The 23,222-nt window shown below is 36.3% G+C and overlaps 1 protein-coding gene across 2 annotated transcripts; it reads right to left on the bottom strand.

Moving 5' to 3' along the window:
• Positions 1–474: 474 nt before the first annotated feature.
• LOC135155410 (neurocan core protein-like) lies at positions 475–12,431 on the bottom strand. 2 transcript variants are annotated; one of them, XM_064104331.1, is made up of 6 exons: positions 12,256–12,431; positions 9,431–9,532; positions 6,668–6,775; positions 5,402–5,521; positions 3,153–3,343; positions 475–849 (listed from the first exon to the last, which is right to left on the bottom strand). In XM_064104331.1, exons 1-6 carry the CDS (start codon positions 12,407–12,409, stop codon positions 574–576), a joined length of 951 nt encoding a protein of 316 aa, XP_063960401.1. In that variant the 5' UTR covers positions 12,410–12,431; the 3' UTR covers positions 475–573. The 2 variants fall into 2 exon arrangements, with proteins under 2 accessions (XP_063960401.1, XP_063960402.1); XM_064104332.1 differs by lacking the exon at positions 5,402–5,521.
• Positions 12,432–23,222: the final 10,791 nt, after the last annotated feature.

The following is a 23,222-nucleotide window of genomic DNA, read 5'->3' as shown; positions in this document are numbered from 1 at the left end:
TAAGGCAGAAAATTCATCAAAATCGGATATAAAATAAGAAAGTTATAACATTTTAAAGTTTCGCTTTTTTTTCGAATATAGTTATATGCACAAATATGTGATATGCAAACGAGAGAGTCGATGATGCCCACCACTCACTATTTCTTTTGTTTTTTTATTGTTTGAATTATACAATATTTCAGGTTTTTTATGTTTTACAGATTTGACAAAAATAACCAACTTGAATAAACCATAAAATTTGAAAGCAATGCAGTTCCACATGTACAAGGAGGAATAAAACGTTTCACATGATAATGAGGATAAAATCATGTTTCATATTTCATATAATGAAAAACAAAAGGGATAGTGAGTGGGTGATGTCATCGGTCCCCTCATTTGCACCCCGACCAGGATGTGCATATAACTGTTCGGCGAAACTTTAAAATGGAATAACTTTCTTATTTTACATCCGATTTTAATGAAATGTCATGCTTGTTGGATTTTTCTATTATTCAAATTAACATTTATTGAAGTGGACTTGTCCTTTAATTATTGTTATTATTATTATTAATAATAATATCATTATTATAGTAACTAGGATGACGTTCTTATACTTTCAAGGGCAAAATCTTGGGATAGCTGACACGACACAGAAAGTTTGCAAACGTAGGGTAGGCTTTGTGTACATTGGACATCATTCCATTTCCCGTTATGTATACGTGATATTACAACGCAATCTTCATTGCCTCCACTATTACTGGGTTCATTATTCCGCCAATTGGTATAGATGACTTGTGTCCCATCTGACCAGACAAATATCATGTTTGGGTCTGGTTGGTGAAGTCCGATCCATAACTTCGGCCTGGTAGTCTGAAAGGAAATTGAAATAACACGGACAATCCTTCATTGAATTTAAATGTATTAGCTGATTTGATCTCTTTTTCAACTTTCATCTTAAGATATCAGAAATGCAAATCATTGATTTAAAAAACAAGAAAATGAACTTACATTATTTACAACAGTCTCACATTGAAACATTTAATCTGTCAATCACATTAGTTACCTCTTAAAAAGAATTTATTTTCATCGTGTGGAAAGCCGGCCTAGTAAGCCAGCCGTCAACGTTAGTCCACGTCAGAGGGTGACTTGTTTTATCCTTCGGGGGTAGTTGTTAACATCTCTATACAGTGCATATCAAAAAAAGTTTACACTTTGAAAAAGGCCTTGGATTTAAAAAAAACAGCATGTGGATTTTTTGTTTCATTTCACATACATTCTTGGGTTTGGGTCTCATCTATCCAATGAAACTAAAGGTTTTAACAGACTGTTACACATGAGTGAGCACTCTTCATTTTTGTAAAGCTCGCAGAAATCTGTTTGCGCAGAAATGCTCGTTTTCACGCTGTGTCAAGGGGAAAAGGCGAAATCAAACTTACCCTGCGAAACATTTTTCATACATTTCCCTTGCACTTTTAGTCAATTGAAATCAAGCGGATACATTCAAGCATTTTGTAACAATTTTGCCACCCAAATTAAAATTTTAACACTTAGTATGCACAACCTTTACCTTTTTGTGCCAGCTGGATGTGAGCACATAAGTGAACCTCAACAAAAGTTTATAGCAGACATCTCCAGCATTTTTTCACCAAGTTTTAATCATTTAAAGTGGGTTTACATTTCATTTTTCATTAATTACTTGTTTCTCCACACTTTCCCAAGCTTGACAACGATTAACAAAATGAAAATCAAGCCTAAGCCATTTCATGTAAATCACAGCTTAATGTAAAGCAAATTTCGTCACGATGGCCTCGGTGTGTGGGGAAGTGGGATGGGGCACAATGCAATCTTCGAAGTGTTTTGGGCAAGGAAACAAGTTAAATAAGTTTTACTATCTAAATTCCATTTGTTCTTCATGATTAAGGTCTACTTTTATTCGCATAACTATTTCAAAGTTCTGCGCAAATCATTTTTCACTAACTTTTCAAAAGTAACTGGTGCTCACTCAAGCGGAAATATTTTTCGACAGTTATATCATCATTTGCTTAAATGGATCTCTACCAATTTTAAAACGTGGAAAAAAAATCTTCAGTATATTACAAATAATATAATTGTACAGGATTCTTTCTAAGTGTAAACTTTTTTTGGATACGCACTTGTATATCCAAGTCGAAGAAATTCGTCAACCCCTCTATTTCACAATTTGCTGTTGCAACACCTCAATTTCAAAATCCTACAGATCCGCCACTGCGCATGATCACATGTAGTCCACGTCCTGGACGATTTTTATTGATTGGGCAATCCAAAGGGGCAAACCCTATCGGACCGTACCGATACCTCCGCGCGCGCACATAACCAACACACAACACGCCCTCCACTGATTCACTTACCCCCAGTGATTCGCCTAACCCAGTGATTCACCTAACCCACTGATTCACTTTCCCCTTGTTTCATGTGACTATTCAGGGGGTGTGTGTATGCGTGTTATGGGGATGTATAGTGTGTTATATGTTTGGTAGTCGTATCGTACCAAATAACAACAGTCCAGGAGGTGGACTAGATCACATGATGAGCGGGCACAAATCGTTGGATTCCATTCCACTTCATCTCACTTCACCGAGGGGCCCGCCCCCCTCCCCTATTGGCGGAGCCAAAAAAGAAAAAAGGAGAAAGGAAGAAAAAAAGGGAAAGGAGAGGAGAAGAGAAAAGAGGAGGAAGACGAGTGAATAAAATGTGGTTAGGGGAAATCCTTGAAAATGAAAAAAAAATATTTCATGTCACTACATAAAATTTTCGCATTTTTTTATTGTTGAAATATGTATCGTCTTTATGGTTAACTGCAAATAGTCCTTAACAGGTCCCATTTCGATCAGGCCAGAATGTATATTGAAATTTATAGTTAGATACGCATCTTGTTCGGGATCAAAAACATTGCCCAGAATTTTCAATTTAAGCACACAATGCATGAAATTTCGAGAATTTTTTTTTAAATAGGGCTTATGAGATTATTATACATTAAGATTATGTAGCTAAGAAGTGACTGTTAGGACTATACCCCTACAAAGAAACAAACAAAATTCAACTTTGAGCGGCCGATAGGGGAAAATGTGGGTGAAAATTATTTTCACCCCCCCCCCCCCTTATTGGCGAGTGCTGGATCCGCCCCTGTTACTCACTTTATCGGAATGCAGTCTCCATGCGAGATTATCTTCCTCTGCACTGTGAATAGAAACCAAGTCTCCATGACACGATTGTTCATTGGTCAAGTTTCGGCAGGTGGACAAGGCCTCTTGAAAGGGAACCTTCTCGGCAAAGTATTTGTAGCAACTTCCATTGGAAGATGTCCAAGATGCATCTGGGCATGTTGCTGTTAAAATAATAATAATAATAGTAGTAATAAAAATAATAATAATAACAATAATGATGATAATAAAAATAGTGATAGTAATAGTAATAATAATGATAATAATGATAATAATAAAAATAGATGGATTTATAAAGCGCTTTTTGCCTGACGATATAAAGCACTGCTATTATTACCCGCGGCTTTAGCTTTGCTGCCATATAGGCGCTGAAGCATTCAAGAAATTTCCTTTTACGGGGTATGCATTCACCTCACCTGGGTCGAGTGTAGTACGATATGGGTAAATTTCTTGCTGAAGGAAAACACGCCATGATTGGGAGCCCACGTTCCTCAGATTGAAAGGCGGAAGTCATAACCACTAGACCACGGCGCCCCCGCATAATAGATGATTAATGTTAAATGTACAACGAATAGACAGAAAGCTGTCCTGCCAAGTTCCTACGGGGGTTACCATGACAGAAACAGAATTATCAATATTCATCAAACTGGTAATCTGGCTCCGTAACAAAGATTTACAATTAATTGCTAAATGTCATTCAGAATTATACAAAACATAACATACAAGACAAAGTAGAGAATAAAATAACAGCAGGGACACTGGTCGACATAGATCTTACAATAAATTCTTGTATTCTATTGTCCAATAAGTAAGCAAACTGATATTAAAACAAATGAATTACTCATGTAAAAAGTACCCACTCGTTGTTATTCTCGTTGTAACTCGTTGTTACTGGACCCCTCAGAAGAACAGCCTGTGGCTGAAGAGGGTCATCCAGCCCACGAGTGGAAAATAAATAAATAAATAAAATAAATAAAAGTTATCCCCCCCCCCCTAAATAGCAAGAATATTGTGGCAATGAATCGCCAATAACTTTTCATAATTGGTAGAAAAAATTTCTTTCAGAAGTACACTGTTAGAAAATGTATCCTTAAAATAAAAGAAGTTCCTGCAGCAGAGTCTGGAGAACACCTGTAATCTTACAAGATTGCGTGATCTTACAGGAAATTGGTATTTGGTGTATGGAACCTTACAAATTTCCTTACAGAAAACACCCTATTTTCCTTTTTAAACAGACCTGTTCTGTTAAACTGCAGAAAAATTCCTGCTTTATGAATTTACAGAATGATTGTTATTGCTTAATGCAAAATCTTTTTTTTTCTGTAAAATCAGGGGGGGGGTTAACAATGTAGCGACGATTACAGTAAGTGCTAGTAAAGAAGGAGAGACTGCCAGAGGCGTTCCACTTGTTTCCCCGTTTTAAAAATAGGAAAACAAGTGGAACGCATCTGGCAGTCTCACCTGCATTACTAAGCATTTACTGTTAAACGTCACGGCTTATGAAAGAAAAGTCAATTTAGCAAACACTACAATATTTTAAGTTATTTGAATTGAATTCTAGACATCAAGCGGTAAATCCAGTAATAATTTCAATGATTAAGAATTTTAGGAAACGAAAACTCATGGTTGATACACCGTGTCTAAATGGCTTTATACAAGAAAATGTCCCTTTTAGGCCTAATTAGCTTTTCCAATGATCGTGCCCCAAAACACAAAGGAAAGTGATTAATCGCTAAATGAAATTGCCTATCAAGATAATCAAAGGTCATTGATACATGCGCATTTTGCTCAGTATAGAACGATAAGGAACCAATCAGACTTCAAATTTAGCGATTAATCGCTAACCTTTGTGTTATGGGGGCCCTATAAAGGTATTTGCTTGCTATTTATTTGCTATGGCAAAAAAATTTACTATCTTAGATTTGTATGCTTTAGACAATCTGAATTTTTGTAAAAAAATCTTTTTAAAGGCTCTTTTTTATTTGTATGTTCTTATTTGCATCGTCACTTTACACCACAGAAAAGGAAAATTACGAACATGACATATAATAATATCGAAAACATTATAGTTAAAAGGTTTTTTAATCTTCAATTTATAGTTCAGAAAAATACTCTTTCTGATATTTTCTCTCCATTTTATTTTTTCTATTAATATTTCATTTTTTTTTTGATTCGACGCACTTTTTTTGTTGAGAATTGTGTTTCAAAAGCTAAATACCTACCATGTTCACAGTTTGGACCGTCAAACCCAGTCTTGCAAATACATGATGTAACAGAGCCTTCGGATGTGTCTGAAGTTTCCACACAGGACCCTCCGTTGTGGCAAGGGTTGGGGAGACAGTCTTCGAAAGATAAATGACAGACAGAAAGGGTTAGAAAGAGTTAGAACCATCGATATAAAAAGCTGGATGGAGCTCGTTTTGAAGCTACAGGGAAAGTACTCCATGACGCAATTAACAGTATATGAAACCAAACCAACACATAAGAAAGAACACACACACGCACAGAAAAGTGCATGGAAAAGTGTGAAACTTCGTGCGCGCTTCATGGCGCGCTTGACCTCTTGGCGGAGTACTTTCAAGTGTTTACCCTAGCCTCAAAAGAGTGCCTTGTTGCTCTATTCATTTTTTTACTATGTCGATGGCTAAAAAGGGGACGGTCCATGAGACCGAGTAGAGGGTCCACAAAGCCGAAGGTTACGTAAGTTTCTCTCCTATATATACAATAGATACAATATACAGATGCACTCAGATACAACAAATGTTCAGCTTAGCCTGATCTTTAATGTAAATTGAATACATACTCTAAAAAACACCGTAGTCATTTCAGTAGAGTCGTTCGGGGCATGATTTTGTACCGAAAGCAATTTTTTTTCAAAAAGATTAATTAGGCTATATAAGCATGAAATTATTTTGAGGTAGACAGACGTAATCATCGGCCCCGAGGAAAGACCCCATTTGCGAAATAGAGGGTAAAGAGAAAGAGAGGAGATAAAGAGAGAGAGAGGGGTGTGGGGTTGGTGTGTGGATGGGTGCGTGAGAGAGGGGGGTCCGGAAGAGGCAGGGTAATGGAAACAGGACATGGAACCATAGACATGATTGAACACACACTTTGCCCAAACACGAAACCCATCAAGAAATCCCAATCAAAATATGTCATCTTAGTTTGACACTACTTGGGTTAAATCTCAATCTTTATTTGAGACTTAATTCTTGGTGAATCTGTTGGGCAATTTACTTTGAAATCTAACATCATTCATACTCCTTGTTGCGTATATTTAATCCGTCAAAATAATGAGGTATCAAAATAAAGGAGATATCATAAATCATATACCTATACTGAAAAGAATTGATACCAGTTTGTTTCGTTTTTGTAGGACGCATGGTATAGAGAGAAAGAGACGGGCTGTAGAGATGGTAAGACAATGAGAGTGCGAGGAGATGGGGGCGGTGGTGGGGCTGCAGGGATGCATACACGAGGTTGCTTACGATTTGTTGTTGTAGTTTGGCTGCTAGTGGTTCCGTAAGTAGACATGGCATGTGTTCTTTCCTCTTCCGTCATAGTGGTAGGAGCAGTGGTAGTACCTGAACCTGATTCTGAAGGTAAATATTAAATTTTTTACTAATGATGATTATAATGATAACCAAAATTAATGATATTAATTATAAAAAATAATGATAAAGTTATGATAATAATGACAGTAATAAAAATGTTAATGATAAATAATACTAACAATGAAAATAAAACATAGCAATAAGAGTGATAAAAATAATATCGTTATTATATTGTTTCTTACAATAATCATTATTTCAATATTATTATTGCTATAATTATCATTATTATTATAACTACTATTATTATTATTATTATTATCGCTACTGGCGTAAATCCTTGCGTCACACTTATTGTTCAAGGGTGGGGAATCTATTGTTCCATCCCCTCACCCCGAACAATAGGAGTGACGCAAGGATTTACGACAGTTATTATCATTATTATTTTTATTACATTTATTATCATCATCATCATCATCATTTTCTAATATTCACTGTCATCAACATAGAAAGAGAGGGTGAAATTGGCGTGGTCGGATCTATAAGTAAGGTTTATAAGTTGGTTTCTAATGAATAGTTTCTGTAGAAGACATGGCAGTACCTGAACTTGATTCTGAAGACGAAACATTAAAATACTGAATAATAATAATAAATAATAATAATCATATAAAATAAATAACAGTAATTAAAATAATTATTATGGACATTAATAATGATAAAATAGGTAATAATAATAAGTGTAATAATAACATAATAATATTGTTACATTATTTCTTACAATAATCACTATGATTAACATCATTAATATCATTATCATGATATTTATTTTTATCATCATCATTTTTATCAGTATTTCCTTATATTCATTGTCATCGAAATAGGAAGAGAGAAGGGGAAGAGGTGTGAATGGATTTGTGTTTTCTTCTGCCGTCTTAGTGGTAGGAGCAGTACCAGTACTAATACCTGATATAGATGAGTAATAAAATACTTAATTTTGTTGTTAATATTTTTTTTTGGGGGGTGTCACTAGAGCACCACTGTACATGGCCAAGTACATAATTTTGGTCCCCTTCTTGCATCATTGATCATATACTTCACGGGGGAGTAGCTCACATGTGGTTCCCCATCCCACCCCCCTTCCGTTTGGCTGCGCTTCAAAATACTGTAACTCTCTCTCTCTCTCTCTTGTCAAATTTCTCATTTATCAAGATTTATTACAAATTAAAAATTCATCTGGCTTAATAGACTTTACATCAACATTTAATTTCAATCGATTTCTGTCCGTTAAAACGCATAATATCTTTGGTTGATTCGAGGTCACTTTACGATGCTTTAGTCACACAAAAGAAACCGACTCCAGATCCAGTGGCGGATCCAGGGGGGACATCTGGCCCTTGCCTCCTTTCTCTTGAGTGTTTAGTCAATATTTTCAATGCAAATATGTCGTTCATAATAAAAGTGTAGTCACAGCAAATATTGTTTTAATGGGAATATGTCGTTCATACACTACAGTGCGTACCAAAAAAAGTTTACACTTTGAAAAAAGCCCTGGGAATTAAATAATATACAGCATGTGGGTAATTCTTTCACATATATTCTTGGGTTTGGGTCTCATCTATCCAATGAAAGTAAAAGTTTTGACAGAATGTTACACTTGAGTGATCAGTGTCCATTTTTGTAAAGCTCGCAGAAATCTGTTTGCGCAGAAATGCTCGATTTTATGCTGTGTCGAGGAGAAAGGGCGAAATCAAACTTACCCTGCAAAACATTTCTCATACATTTCCCTAGCACGTTTAGTCAATTTAAAATAAAACGGATACATTCAAGCATTTTGTAACAATTTTGCCACCCAAATTGAAATTTCAACACTTAGTAAGCACAACCTTTACCCTTTTGTGCCAGCTGGATCTGAGCACATAACTGAATCTGAACAAAAGTATATATCAGACATCCCAAGCATTTTTTTCACTAAGTTTTTATTATTTAAAGAGGGTTTACAATTAATTTTTCATCTAATACTTGTTTCTCCACACTTTTGCCAAGCTTGACAATGATTAACAAAATGAAAATCAAGCCTAAGCCATTTCATGTAAATCACAGCTCAGTGTAAAACAAATATCGTCATGATGGCCTCGGTGTGTGGGGGAGTGGGGTGGGGACCAATGCACTCTTCGAAGTGTTTTTGGCAAGGAAACATGTTAAAATGTAAAAGATATCTTCAAGTCAATTTTACTAGCTAAATTCCATGTGTTCTTCATGATTAAGGTCTACTTTTATTCGCATAACTATTTCATAGCTCTGCGCAAATCATTTTTCACTAACTTTTCAAAAGAGGTGCTCACTCAAGCGGAAATATTTTCCGACATTTAAATCGTCATTTGCTCAAATGGATTTGTACCAATGTTAAAATGTGGGGAAAAATCAGGATATTACAAATGTATAATTTTACAGGAATTTTTCTAAATGTAAACTTGTTTTTGATACGCACTGTAGAATACACAAGTGAGGACCCTTCTTTTTCCTTGTCAAATTTTCCTAGGAAAAATGTGTCCCCCCCCCCCCTTCTTTGAAAAAAAATCCTGGATCCGCCCCTGTCCAGATAGATCAAAGCTTGTATGATTATAATGAATGGTATATCATAGCTCGGTTTGGCGTCGGTATCGTAGGTGTGAATTGTGCCCCTCCCCTCCTTATACTCACGTTCAGTGCAACGTTCTCCTCGATATTCCGCTGGGCAGTGACATTTGAAGCTCGTCATCGTTTCCTCACACCATCCGTGCCGACAGGTATTATCTTTACAATCTGAAATAATCAATGTATACATATATATATATATGTTTATATAACAATTTTCTCGCATTCGGGGAGGGAGAAAAGAATACTTTAGAACCCTCCTGAATACGTCTATTCGGATAGATTCGCAGCTGATTCGGTTCCGGTGTCACCCTGGCTTCATGTTTGATTTCGCCAATACACTTACATAAAGTCAAGAGCCTCTCCCCCTTCACCCTTTTCCACATTTTCTCTCCCTATCTCTACACTCCCTCTGTATTTATCTATCTCACTCTCTCCCCTCTCTCTATGAGACTCTCTCTCTCTCTTTCTGTTTGCCTATAATATATCTTAATGTAAGGTATCCTTGGTATACTATGCACTATTTGAAAGGTAAGTGGAATTTCATATATATAGTATATAATTTCTAACATTGAAAATTGTCATTTTTTATAGATGCCATTGTTGTCACTCAAATCTTGGTTCCGCCTAAAGGCTCCAGGCAATTATAATGATTAATCCCTAAAAAATTACAATGCCGGATAATCAATTTCCTAATGGGACCTGCTTTCCATGCGGGAAACAATTCTCTTAACTCTTTTGACAAAATTCAATTAATTAGGTTTAACTGGTTCTTTTATCGACATCAGGATGAATAAAGGAATATACAATATCATGGGCGAATAAGCATGCATTTCAAACAAGTGGGGATCCAAGGGAAGAAATAAGGATAAATGATAATAAAAATTGTTAACGTGCGAAGAGGAAATGAAACATGCCCTGGCACAACTTCTACGCACATTTACGACCCCTAACAACAATGATATTTTTTCTTTTTTCAAACCGGTTGCCATGCCTTCCAAAACAACGCTGAGCAGTATATTTTTCACTCTTTAATTCTTTTTTCAATTTTCCTAATGAAAAATTACCCGCTTTTTTCCAAAACGTAGTAGAGATATAATTAGATAATGTAGACATTTCTGTAAAGAATTATGTATATAGACCCTGTATGATAACAATACATAAAATAGGACGAATTCCGTACAGCACTGCTTGAAGTATCAATGCACATTTGTATTTAGATAAGTAAAGATCCTTAACCTACCCAACAAAAAATTTACTTTGATTAAAAAAACCTCAAACATATAAACGATGATTTAAAAAAATGTATTGATTAAAGAAAATGGCTCCAAAATAAATTTATGCATAAAAATTTCTCATAAAATCATTCTGCCGTTTGCCACCTAATGTATGCCTGAGTAGTTGATGGGGCCTTTGTTTGTCGGGATTAGACAATTTCCTTGTTTTACAAACAAAACCCAAGTGTTGGATTGAAAAAAGTGCAACTTGTGGTGGGGGTGTTTCCCGCTGATATCATAAATGGCTTATTAATAAGTTAACAGGGGCCTGTTGCAGAAAGAGTTGCAATCAATCGCATCTCTAAAAATCATGCGCAACTTGATTTTCAACCAATCAACAGCGCGCATTTCGGACTTGCGATTTATATTTTGACTTGCGTTTAAACGCAACTATTTCTGCAACGGACCCCAGATAAAGTAAATTGCTTTTTGCCAATTCATGCTCATCCAATGCCACCTGGCATGCCAGATTTAGTTACAGTGGCAACAAATACAAAAATTTTGTTTTGTTGTAAATAGTATTTATAAGAATCCCGATAAGAATAATTTCAATAGGAGGCTGCATCCTGTAAGCTCTACTTTTTTAGCAGCCTCCCACATTCCCAACCTGTTTATTTGATAATCTTGCATGACTACATAATATTTGTACGTAGAAATTCGTTTGATATATCAAGATGAACGAAACCAAACGTTATTGTAAACGTTGGAGATTCAATTCAATTCGATAATAGTATTTATTTCACAAGATTGCATGCATTATGGCAGTTAGATGGCTGAAAATTGACGTACTTCCATGGATTTTCAAACACATTACATTTCAAATAAGAAGACAGAATAAAGACAATTACTAGTAAAGTAGCATGATAGCATTATCTACGAACTTTTCAGGATAATAAATAATCATGTTAAATTCTAATAAATGGAAATAAACGAAAATAAAATGAAATGAAATAAAATAAAATACAACTTTACTACATGTAAACATGAAATTCATAGTTATGTATAGACCAATTTGCAATATTACACTGAATTGATAGTAGCCCATGTAACTATATTTGCCATGTGATATGAGAAGAAGACCAACTACTTGTGAATATAAATCAACACAATGTGTGATTTGAAGTTCGTGTTGGTGTTGGTGTTGGAGGCACATTTTGGATTGTGTTTCCTAACTCCAAAACCTATTCTGAGTTAAAACAAATAATCCAGATCACAATATTGACAGCTCAACACAATCATAGTTAGTGACTTTTCAGGACCATCTTCATTTTATGTTTGGTGTTATACTCGTGCAAAAGTTGATCTAACACCAACACCAAGAGGTCAACACTGAACTTGAAATTACCCATTCACTTACGAAACAACAGGGCCGGGGATACCGGGGAAGAGTCGCCCCTCCCCCATGATTTGGCAAGTTGTGGTTAAATTTGGGGGGGGGGGTGAATCACAAGGAAAGATAAAAGATAGAAGAGACCTAAAAAGAGATATGATTCGTTTATTTACAAGTACGTTATCCCTTAAATTCAATCGAGTTGGAGAAATAATATATTCTATGACCCAACAACCCCCATGCACCCCTTAAGGGCCGCCCCTCGGGGGAGGGGGCAAACTCACCTGGAAATCTGCAGACACGGTGTCCTGGTGGTATGCCAAGCTTGCTCTTCCTCCTCGGGCAAGCAGCTTCCTTGTCCGTGTAAGGAACAAGCTTGGGCAAGGTATGTACCATGTTACCGTTGTGGTGGAGTTTCTTCTTGCATTCGTTGAACATTGGTAAGGTGTAATTCAGTCCTAACCCGTCTGAGCAACAGGAGGCCTGCTTCTCGCCTCCAGTTGAGGATACGACACAGGCTGTAAATAGATCATACGATTATACGAATGAGAAAAATAGCGGTTTTAAGTTCGTGTAATTCAGTTATACCCCCATTTTAACGGATGGGGGGGGGGTGCTGCCAGTAAAACTGGCCTTTATTCTACTTCTTACCTCTCAGAAAACGTTGCCCTCCCCCCACCACGCACGGATCATTCCTGAAGGGGGTGCATTTTGTGTCTGATATCTGACAAGCCCCCCCCCCAAAAAAAAAAAGGGTCATCACTCGCAAAGCATATTCTCTCTCTCTTTCTCTGTCCAGTGGCGTAATGAGCCAAACATTTTGAGGGGTTCGATATGGCGTATCATGCAAAAGTAACAAAAAGTTGTGAGCGAGCAAAGCAAGCGAGCAAAAATATTTACATTTTCATTACAAAAATCCAAGTTTGTAATAGATTTTGACATAATATTCAGAATATATTTCAAAATGTTTCACCCTTATTCCTTTCCTTTTCTCTTTTTTTCTTGGTCGTGAAAAATGTGTGTACGCCATTGTCTCTCTCTTTGGTTTCAATTGTATGGGATGCGCTTGCACGTTATGCTCCCTGGGTCTGTAACTGCCCCTCCCCCCTTAATGATGGTCAATTCTACATCTGTTCCTGAGTCCTGACCATAGCATTCGTCTTCTTCTGTATACCATACTCCTCGACTGCCTTCTATTCCTCCTCTTAATGCTGCTACAACAATGTGTACTACCGTTAAGTACTACTACTACTACAATTACTGCTAATACTACTACTAAAATAATGATAATAAACAATAATAATGATTATAATAATAGCAATGAAAATAAGGAAAATGATAGTAAAATAATAACAATAATAATAAATGATAATAATCATTATCATCATCTTTATCATCAAAATAGCTTACTAATTCTTTTGATTTTTTTCCATATCTTCTTCTTCTTCATCTATTCCTCCTCCTTCACCATCTTCAATTATCCTCTTCTTGTAGTTATCACGGTTTATGATTATTACCATTGATATGCTGACAATATTGATCTTTTTCAGTTTAATTCGCATAACCATAAACAAGTTGATAATGAAATCAATAAAAATAAATAATGATAATGATAACACGTACCGAATGATATAAAAACCAGGAAAACGAGGATCAAGCGTACTTGAGGCCATTTGTCCTATAAAATAATGATGAAATGAAACGACTTGATATGATATAAGAATCGTGAATTATACTGAATGTAGTAGAAATGGAGAAGGAAAACGAAAGGAACCAAAATATAGCATAGGGGCACTTAAGCTGAAAAGGGATAACACAGAAAATATTACAGAAAAGAGTTTGATATTATTGTATTGCTTATTTCTATGCCATCAAAATGAAAGTTGCATTATTTCGATTATTCTGTAATAGTTAATAATGCATTTGTTTCATGTGTTTTGTAAATGTTATTTGATTCTTGATATACATAATGCTTCATTAATTCATTATTTGTTATGTCAAGGCATTTCGTGAATGAGAATAAACACAATATGTGACCCTTAATTAATCAAACAAACAAAAACTGGGCATTTAAAATCTTCACGTTCGATACTGAACAAAACTCTATTGGCTTACGTAGCTTCATCTGAGGAGTGGAAGCACTTTGCATTGTCATTTAACACCCCAAAATTTGAAATATCAAAGAATATATTTATAAGTAATTCAAACTGAGTGAAAAAATAAACTTAACTTACCATTTTATATGGACAAACAATCACCCGATGGTCAAGTCGCCAAAGTCTAGATAAATGGCAATTATAAATATATGGTCTGGTTTTGTCCGTGCTGTATTGACCCGAAGTTTCTTCAACAAGGAAAAATAATCATTTTCCTTCTTCTGATGGTGATTAGGAGGTACGGTCCAACACCATCTGCAATTGTCTCATGAGAAAAACTTTTTTTTCTCTCTCTTTGACACAAATGTTCAAGTAGATCGTGGGACACCCTGGTTGTGAGATATTTTGCAAGTGATACCACTGCGTATTACCGTGTGTTTATATAAAGGAATATAAAGTGCGCCTAGCTCCTAATAACAGGGCGTTTTATGGCGTGCGTTTGTAAAACCTCGCGGAATAAAAAAAATGATGCAGTTCGGGGGGGGGGGGCGTTTCATGAAAGGACTTGTCGGACGTTTTATCCGACAAGTCCCATTTTATCCAACAGTTACCATAGTAACAGTACCTCTCAGCCAATCAACATCAGAGAAAGATGTCAGATCTGACAACTTGTCGGATGAAAATGTTGATGAAACACTCCCCCGATGGTGACGTCAAATGCCGGTCCAGACATAAATAATCATATCTGATTGATATATGTAGTGTTAGGTTTTATCACATTATTGGCAACCCTATATCTTAGACGAATTGAATAAAGCCAGGATCAATTGTCGCCGGATCAAATGTCGTGTCACCGTCTGTTAAAACCTAAGGACACCGATGGATAACTAATTGTCACATCCACCCAAGAAATATCAAGACCTATTTACATATCCCCACCCCACCACCCCTACCAAAGGAGGAGAGATAGGGAAAGAGAGAGTGAGTGAGGAAGAGAGAGGGAGAGAGGGGGGAGAGAGAGAAGAACAACAATAAGAAGCTTGGAAAGAGATGGGTTTTTGTTTGTGGGGGGGTTGCCAGTTTTCCCCCTTAAATGTGAAACTCCGAGAAGCAATAAATCCAAAAATGAACTTAACACATGCAGGGATGTGAGTGCTCACAAATAAAAAGATCTGAAAAAAACTGAAGAGTGTTTAAAAAGTCTGATATAGAAAGAGCTTCCATACTTTTTTGTACAGAGGAAAGCCAAAAATAAGCTGAAATTAAGCTGAAAATCAAATAAAAATCTGAAATCAGCTAGAAATCTGAACTCTCACACCCCTGCTAACGTCATTTATGTAACTTATGCCTTTATGTTATGCAGTGCTTACGGACATGATCACCCACACTTATTTATGCGCACCCACTCCCATTCACCCCCTCTCTCTCTCACACACACACACTACACACATTCTCACACACACCAAATCCCACCGCCACTGTATTCATGATGTAAATGTATCCCATAGCGAGGATCACACACACCAGCATCGCACACACATTATCACACTATATAGACCCACACAAAAACGTAAGCAATATAGGTCGTGACAACTTCGCACACACACTCACGCATTAGCGTTTTCACTCACATTGGAGCACACCTATCTGCACTTTCCATCAAACTCTAGAAAATCATCTCACCCCGCCCCCCCCCCCGCCCCCCTCTCTCCTTTTTTATCTGTCTCTCTCTCTCTCTGCCTTTCTCTGTCAATCATATCCCAATCCCTTCCCATCAACTCTCTTCAAATCCATTTACATACATACATCAAATAGTTATATAAATAGGTAAAATTCTGCTCTCCAAGTGCTTACAAAGATATGAAGGGTTATTAATGAGTAAACAGATATGTTTTTAGCTTATTTTTGAATACTCGTGATGAAGAACATGAACGGAATATGACTAGAATAACAGTTGCACCCTGCTGACCCTATCAACTAGTCATTTTTTACTGATTTGTTTTGAGAGTGTTTATATCCGAGGTTTTCTTCCAAAATTTTACTTTGAAATTATATCTTTTTGAAATTTCACTCTTTTTTTTTGCATTTTTCTTCAAGAAACCCATGCAGTGCAATATAAAACACCTCCCCCTCCCATGCATGACGCCAGATAAACTGTAAAAGCTAAAACATCTCATTTTTTACGATAATGACTGCTGTCGTCAGTATAAGACTGATAAACCTTTTAATGATCATATTTGTGTAATAGTATGTATGAAATTATCATCACAATATACACTTGGCTCCGGTGTGCTTGAGGGGGAATTGTAATTTCACTGATCGTAAAATGTTTAAAAGGTTTTATATAATGCTATCGTTTGCTTAAACAACATAGAATAAGACGCCTGGTTCTTTAAACATAATCCCGAATAATAAGCACTCAAAAGACCAAACAGATTCAATATAATAACTAATTGCTCATCTCATATTCGGCGAAGAAGGTATAACATCGATGTACATGAAATAAGAGATTGAATAGTCAACGTCCTAACAGATCATTTGTTCTGTTACGTGTATTTTACTGTTTTACAAAATTGGTAAACTTTAGAATTCAATAGCTCTGTTATTTTTTTTATCAGACATTTGGCTTGGTGAATTTTACTCTACTTTTCTAGATATTATAATAATAATAATAGGCATTTATATAGCGCCATCTATCTAGAAATATTCTATTCCGAGGCGCGTTGTTATTATTATTATTACCCCGGCTTTAGCTCGAGCTGCCTTTCAGCGCTCATGCATTCAAGGAATTAATCCTGCCGGGTATACCCATTCACCTCACCTGGGTTGAGTGCAGCACAATGTGGATAAATTTCTTGCTGAAGGACATTACGCCATGGCTGGGATTCGAACCCACGACCCTCTGTTTCAAAGTCAGAAGACTAATCCACTGGGCCACAACGCTTTTCAGGCCAGGAGTACCCCTCTCAGTGAAGGAATTGAAAAGGAGATATTTTATTGAACTGATTTACCTTTGTATACATCAGTTCTCTCATGTTTATTCATTTTTGTTCTTTGATTTTACTGGTAGGCCCACATTGATACGATATGTGTTCATAATTATTATATAACCATTTTGATTGACACGTTTGTAAATATCGATGTCACTGGGAGAAACGAGTAAAAGAATATGTAAAAAAAAAAATGCTCGTACAATTAAGGACTTTCAAGATCGACCATAAATTCTTTATAAACAAGGTGATGGAGGTGCCGTGGCCGAGTTGTCTATACACTCTAAAAAAATATTGGGTAAAATTGCTCCATGTAGGTAATTATGTGTCCAACCAACATTAGGCATTTCTATTTACAGTGGCGTACCGTGGGTCGAGACATTGGGGGGCACCAGCAAAGAAATTGAGTCACTGTGCCATTAAACGGATATGTATCTCACTCATCAAATAACGCGAGTGCGAAGCGCGAGCTGAATTCTTTTATATTCAGACTTAAAAAAGGACATTATAAGCAACTTTTTGTAATCATGATATGTACCTGTATATCACTAAACAAACATTTCGAGCGCGAAGCGCGAGCTGAAATTTTATCTATACTTTTGACCCCAAACGGACATTTTAAGGACTCTTTTAGGAATTCATAAAGAGCATAAATTTCTCAACATAGTCATCTAACGCGAGTACCAACACTCTCAAAATATTGGGTAAAAATGCTCCATGAAGGTAATCATGTGTCCAACCAACATAGGGAATTTCTTTTGGGCATTTTTTATTTATCCAGTGTGATAAAAATTTTGCCCATTCTAAAGTAATTGCTGTTTATTTTTTTAACCTTACTGGACAATATGCTTCCAGCATTGTGTAAAATACTGCCCCAAATTGGTTGGACACATTATTACCCTTCGTGGTGGTAAAAATTTTATCCAATAATGTTTACAGTGTAGACCAGACACACAGCGAAAATCCGGGGTTCAATCCCCCCGGACAAGTACTATATGGACACCTTTGCCTGTGAGCAAGGCATCACTCTACTGAAACAAGTATATGTATTCTTTTTCCCCACCCCAAATTATGGCACAAATATTCTGTTTTCATGATGGTGACATATATAACATGCAACCGTGAGGTGGAAAAAATGATATACCATTTTGAATTCCCAAATTGCCAATTTTGATATTCTTTAGTTTTCACTCAGTGTATACGCGCGTACAGTACTGCATTACGAGCGTAGTGCCGGGGTAGTGCCCACCTTGTCATGTCAATGCATGGTCCCTCCTCAGAGCCAAAATGTACAAGAATGTTTATATTTTGAAATAAAGAATTTTTTTTCTGAGGTGTAAAGCTTTTTCCCATTAACTAAATAGAGTTAACAAAATACGGAAAATAGACAGGGTTTTTTGTCGACAGCTCTCTATCTCAACGGGGAATGGAAATCCGAATGGAAATCCCAGGATATCAGCCAAGCATTACTGATTTTGATCCCCATAATGATTCAGAACAACGGAAACATAAAAATTCATTAACTAGACACTGCTTTAGACAATACAGGACAAGAGTTTTAATGGACCATATATGGGAATACCTATATATTTTTCCGATTCGACAAATGCACACCAGGGTGGCGCCATTTATAAATGTTTCTTATGATAGGCCTATTTCTTTTTACGAGGGTGAGGGAGCAAGAGGGAATGGTTCTGAGATGGTCATGATCATCCTGATGATCACCATTTCACTACACACACTCTTAAAACAAATCAGTCAAATTGACTAGATAAGTAGTCAGCTGGGTGCGACTGATATGCTAGTCACATTTCTGACATATTCTAGTTATAGAAATAACTCTATTCTAGTAAAATACGACTAGAAAATAGTCACATATCATAGGCGGATCCAGGTGGGGGCCCGGGCCCCCCTATTGGCGGAGCAAAAAAAGAAAAAAAGGGAAAGAAAGACAAAAGGAAGGGAAAAAAGAGAAAAAGAAGAGGAGGAAGACGAGTGAATAAAATAAGATGAGAGGAAGACTTGGGAAAAAATATTTCATGTCACTATATAAAATTTTCGCTCGCGCTTCGCGCTCGCATTGCCTGTTAAGTGATTCACATATCTTGTTCAACATGGAGCTTAAATATCAAGTTTGGAAGTCAATATATAAAACATATTTCTCCTCGGAAATCGAACTTTCATTAATTTGTGTGATTTACAAATTGATTTTTTAAAAGTGCTCTGTAAAAATGTCAGTTTTATGGTCTGAATATTAAAATTTTCCGCTCGCGCTGCGCGCATTTATCAGGTACCTATTATTTTCATGTATTCCATAAAGTTTTCAAAATATCCTTTTCAGGTTTGATTGTCAAAACGTATCAGCTAGCGCTGCCATGCTTGCATTTTGATTGGCGGGTTATGTATGTCTCAATATTGATCATCTAACAAACTACTTAAAGTCCCCTTTCCATGACAGTTTATCAACAATTTCGGCTCGCGATTTGCGCTCGCATTAATGGTTAAAAATATATCAACTGATTACTGATGCATCCTATTCATAATTAAAAAAAAAGTGCTTGAAATGTAGTGTTCAGGCCATAATATCATCAGCTTCCTCATTATGCATTAATAAATAAGATATCAATATAATAATTAAATTGTCCCTTTTGTTTAATCTTGCACTTAGCAAGATGAATAGGAAGATATATAGTCATCATATTCATATGATAACATGTCCTAAGGATGTCACGGTCCTATGTCTCAAATTGATCATTTTCTGTAATTGAGGTATCAAATTAAAAAGCAGATATTGAACTTTTTTAAAATGTGATTTTCTTTTTTAAAACCCAGATACAGCCCGCCAAGTGACTTTTTTGTATCCCCTCTTCAAATTGTTTTTGCTCACTCATGCGTGAATGAGAAATAATATAAGTAATTTTAGATGAAAGAAGAGATTCTAAGCTTTACAATGGTAGGTCATTTGTCTATTGTGTTTGTGATTAAGTTATGATAAATCTCGGTTTCGTTTTTTGTGGGACGCACTGTATACATGTATATACAGTGCGTCCCACAAAAAAGAAAGCCATTTTAAGAGACAGAATTTACAATTAGATATATTTTTACTCTGAATTTGATATTTATGGTAAAGGTGGAATCTCATCTTTAATATGATACCAACTCCTTAGCAAATCGTTCACGCACGGCAGATAACAAACAATAAATATTGAGGCATGTCAGAAATGATTTGCGCAGAAACTCAAGTGTGAATCTGAATCCACTCTCAATTCAGGGATCAGTGAGAGAAACTTAACAAAGAATACAAACGAAATGCTAATGAGCCAAGCGTCGAATAAGCACGGTCGTCGTATCACGAACCGATTTTGTTCAACTTTTCTGCGTAACCTGATTTTGACATTAAAATTTAAAACTCGTCTTGTTCATTAATGCATGAAGTGTTTGTCTCATATTAGGTATCAAAGTATACAGGAATAATTTAGTTGTATGACGATGTAAATGAAATTTCATAATTCATTTTCCTTTGAAGAAAAAAAGACATGGGAATCCGAGTTTCCTTTTTTCTGGGACGCACTGTATATGTATATTTCACTATAAAAAATAATTTGCTTCAATTTTGCTGTCTATCAGCAGGGCCCCGTCTTACAAAAAGTTACGATTTATCCACTGGCGTAAATCCGTGTTGATGGGTGGGGGGATGACTGAAATATTTTAGCATTTTTTTGCAATCATGTTTTTAGATATGCAAGGAATTGTCATTGATATGTCCACAGTGGCGTACCGTGGGTCACGGCATTGGGGGGGGGCACCAGCAAAATTGTTAAATCACTGAGTGAGTGCGCTCAGTTGCCAGTTATACTGACCTAATAGAGACATTTTAAGGACAATGTCATTAAACGGATATGTATCTCACTGATCAAATAATGCGAGCGCGAAGCGCGAGCTGAAATTTTTTTATATTCACACCTAAAAAGGGACATTATAATCAAATTTGTGTAATTATGATAGGTACCTGTCTCGCTAAACAATGCGAGCGCGAAGCGTGAGCTGAAAATTTAGATAATTCAGACCTGAAGTGGGGCATTCTAAGGTTTCTTTGTAGGAATTAACTAGGACCATACGTATTTCATTAACCAAATGATGCGAGCGCGAAGTGCGAGCTGAAAATTTTTGATATTCAGAGCAGAAGAAGGGACATTTTAAGGACTGATTTGGGGAATTCATGAAGAGCAGACATATCTCACCAATCCACGAATGCGAACGTAATCACGGACAGGAAATGTTTCATATATACGAAGACCTTGACATGGGGCAATCACTTTTTGAGACATGAAAAAGAAGCATATATGTCATTACATAAAACAATGATAACTCAAGTGCTAGGAAATATATTTGGTTTGTATTGACTTGAAAACGGGATGTTTTAGTACAACAGGATTATATATCTCGTTAAACAGACAGTGCGAGCACCAGGAACAATGAAGACGTAGGCCCTGGGCAAATCATAAAGTTATGATAAAAATGTTTCTCATGTAATGTAACATAACATAATTATAATATAATATAATATTATAATGAATAATATTTTCTTCTTTCACTATGTTTCTCTTCCTTCTCCCTCTTTTCTCCTTTTCCCCCTTTCCCCGTTTTTTTTTTTTGGTCAGCCGATGGGGGGGATGTGCCCCCCATGTCCCCCGTAGTTACGCCACTGTATGTCCATATGGCAAATACTCCTCCAATATTATTATCTTTTTTACCCCATGATGGTTTAATGGTTTTATTAGAGATTACATTCATATTTTTTTGACATTCCATCTTAATCCCTTCCAAAGACCCTAACATTGATACATTGGAAGAAACGGGGGTTTCTCTTCAATGTTATAATAAGGACATAAGTATTTCGTTTGGAAATGGTGAACTGGCTCTATATTTGCATTTTATGATTCAATAATATTGTTTTATTTGTTAAGCGGTATTTTAGGAAGAATTTTCACCAATAAAACAATTATCTCTTGTGATTTTTTTTTCATTTCTTTCGTAAAAAGTGGGGGGAGGATGTTTGTACAGGCCATCCCCCCCTCCTCGAAAAGTGGGGGGGATATATCCCCCCCATCCCCCCCGGGATTTACGCCAGTGGATTTATCCAATCAATCGTAAATCTATGGAAATCCATCAGTGTTATTATTTTTCTACCGAAAATGTGCACAATATCCTTTGTAAACAAAGAGAAGCACAGTGAATTTTCAAGACAACGATGAATGCATGAATATAAATCATAGCTAGAAAATATTTTGATCATGCATAATAAATGTTGACATTGCTGGCCGTCCATAGTTGTGATCAAACGGATCAATCGCAACTCTTTGTGAGACGGGGCCCTGAAATCTGAATTAAAGTTGCAGCCTGGTTAAGATCAATTCCCCTCCTGGATATTTTTAAACCCAGATTGCACCAATTCTGATCAAACTTTTTGAAGGGGGGGGGGGTGGTGCATACATTAGTTATCAGCTATTTTTCATTTGGTCTCATGCCCCATGGTTTAATTTCCGGTAGTTGTTGTTTTCTTCCTATACAGTGCGTATCAAAAAAAGTTTACACTTTGAAAAAGCCCTGGGAATTAAAAAATATACATGTGGGTAATTTTTTCACATATAATATTGGGTTTGGGTCTCATCTATCCAATGAAAGTAAAAGTTTTGACAGAATGTTACATGTGAGTGAGCACCGCCCATTTTTGTAAAGCTCGCAGAAATGCTTGTTTTCACGCTGTGTCAAGCGGAAAGTGCGAAATCAAACTTACCCTGCGAACCATTTCTCATACATTTTCCTTGCACTTTTAATCAAGTGAAATAAAACGGATACATTCAAGCATTTTGTAACAATTTTGCCATCCAAATTGATATTTCAACACTTAAAGAGCACAACCTTTACCCTTTTTGTGCCAGCTGGATCCAAGGACATAACTGAATCTGAACAAAAGTTTATATCAGACATCTACAGCATTTTTTCACTAAATTTTTATCATTTAAAGTGGGTTAACATTTCATTTTTCATTCAATACTTGTTTCTCCACACTTTTCCCAAGCTTGACAATAATTATCAATATGAAGCCATTTCATGTAAATCACAGCTCAGTGTAAAGCATGTATCGTCACGATGGCCACGGTG

The sequence above is a fragment of the Lytechinus pictus genome, chromosome 9 (assembly GCF_037042905.1).
Source record: "Lytechinus pictus isolate F3 Inbred chromosome 9, Lp3.0, whole genome shotgun sequence".
NCBI classification, from domain to species: domain Eukaryota; kingdom Metazoa; phylum Echinodermata; class Echinoidea; order Temnopleuroida; family Toxopneustidae; genus Lytechinus; species Lytechinus pictus.
This window is presented reverse-complemented; position numbering and strand designations above follow the sequence as displayed.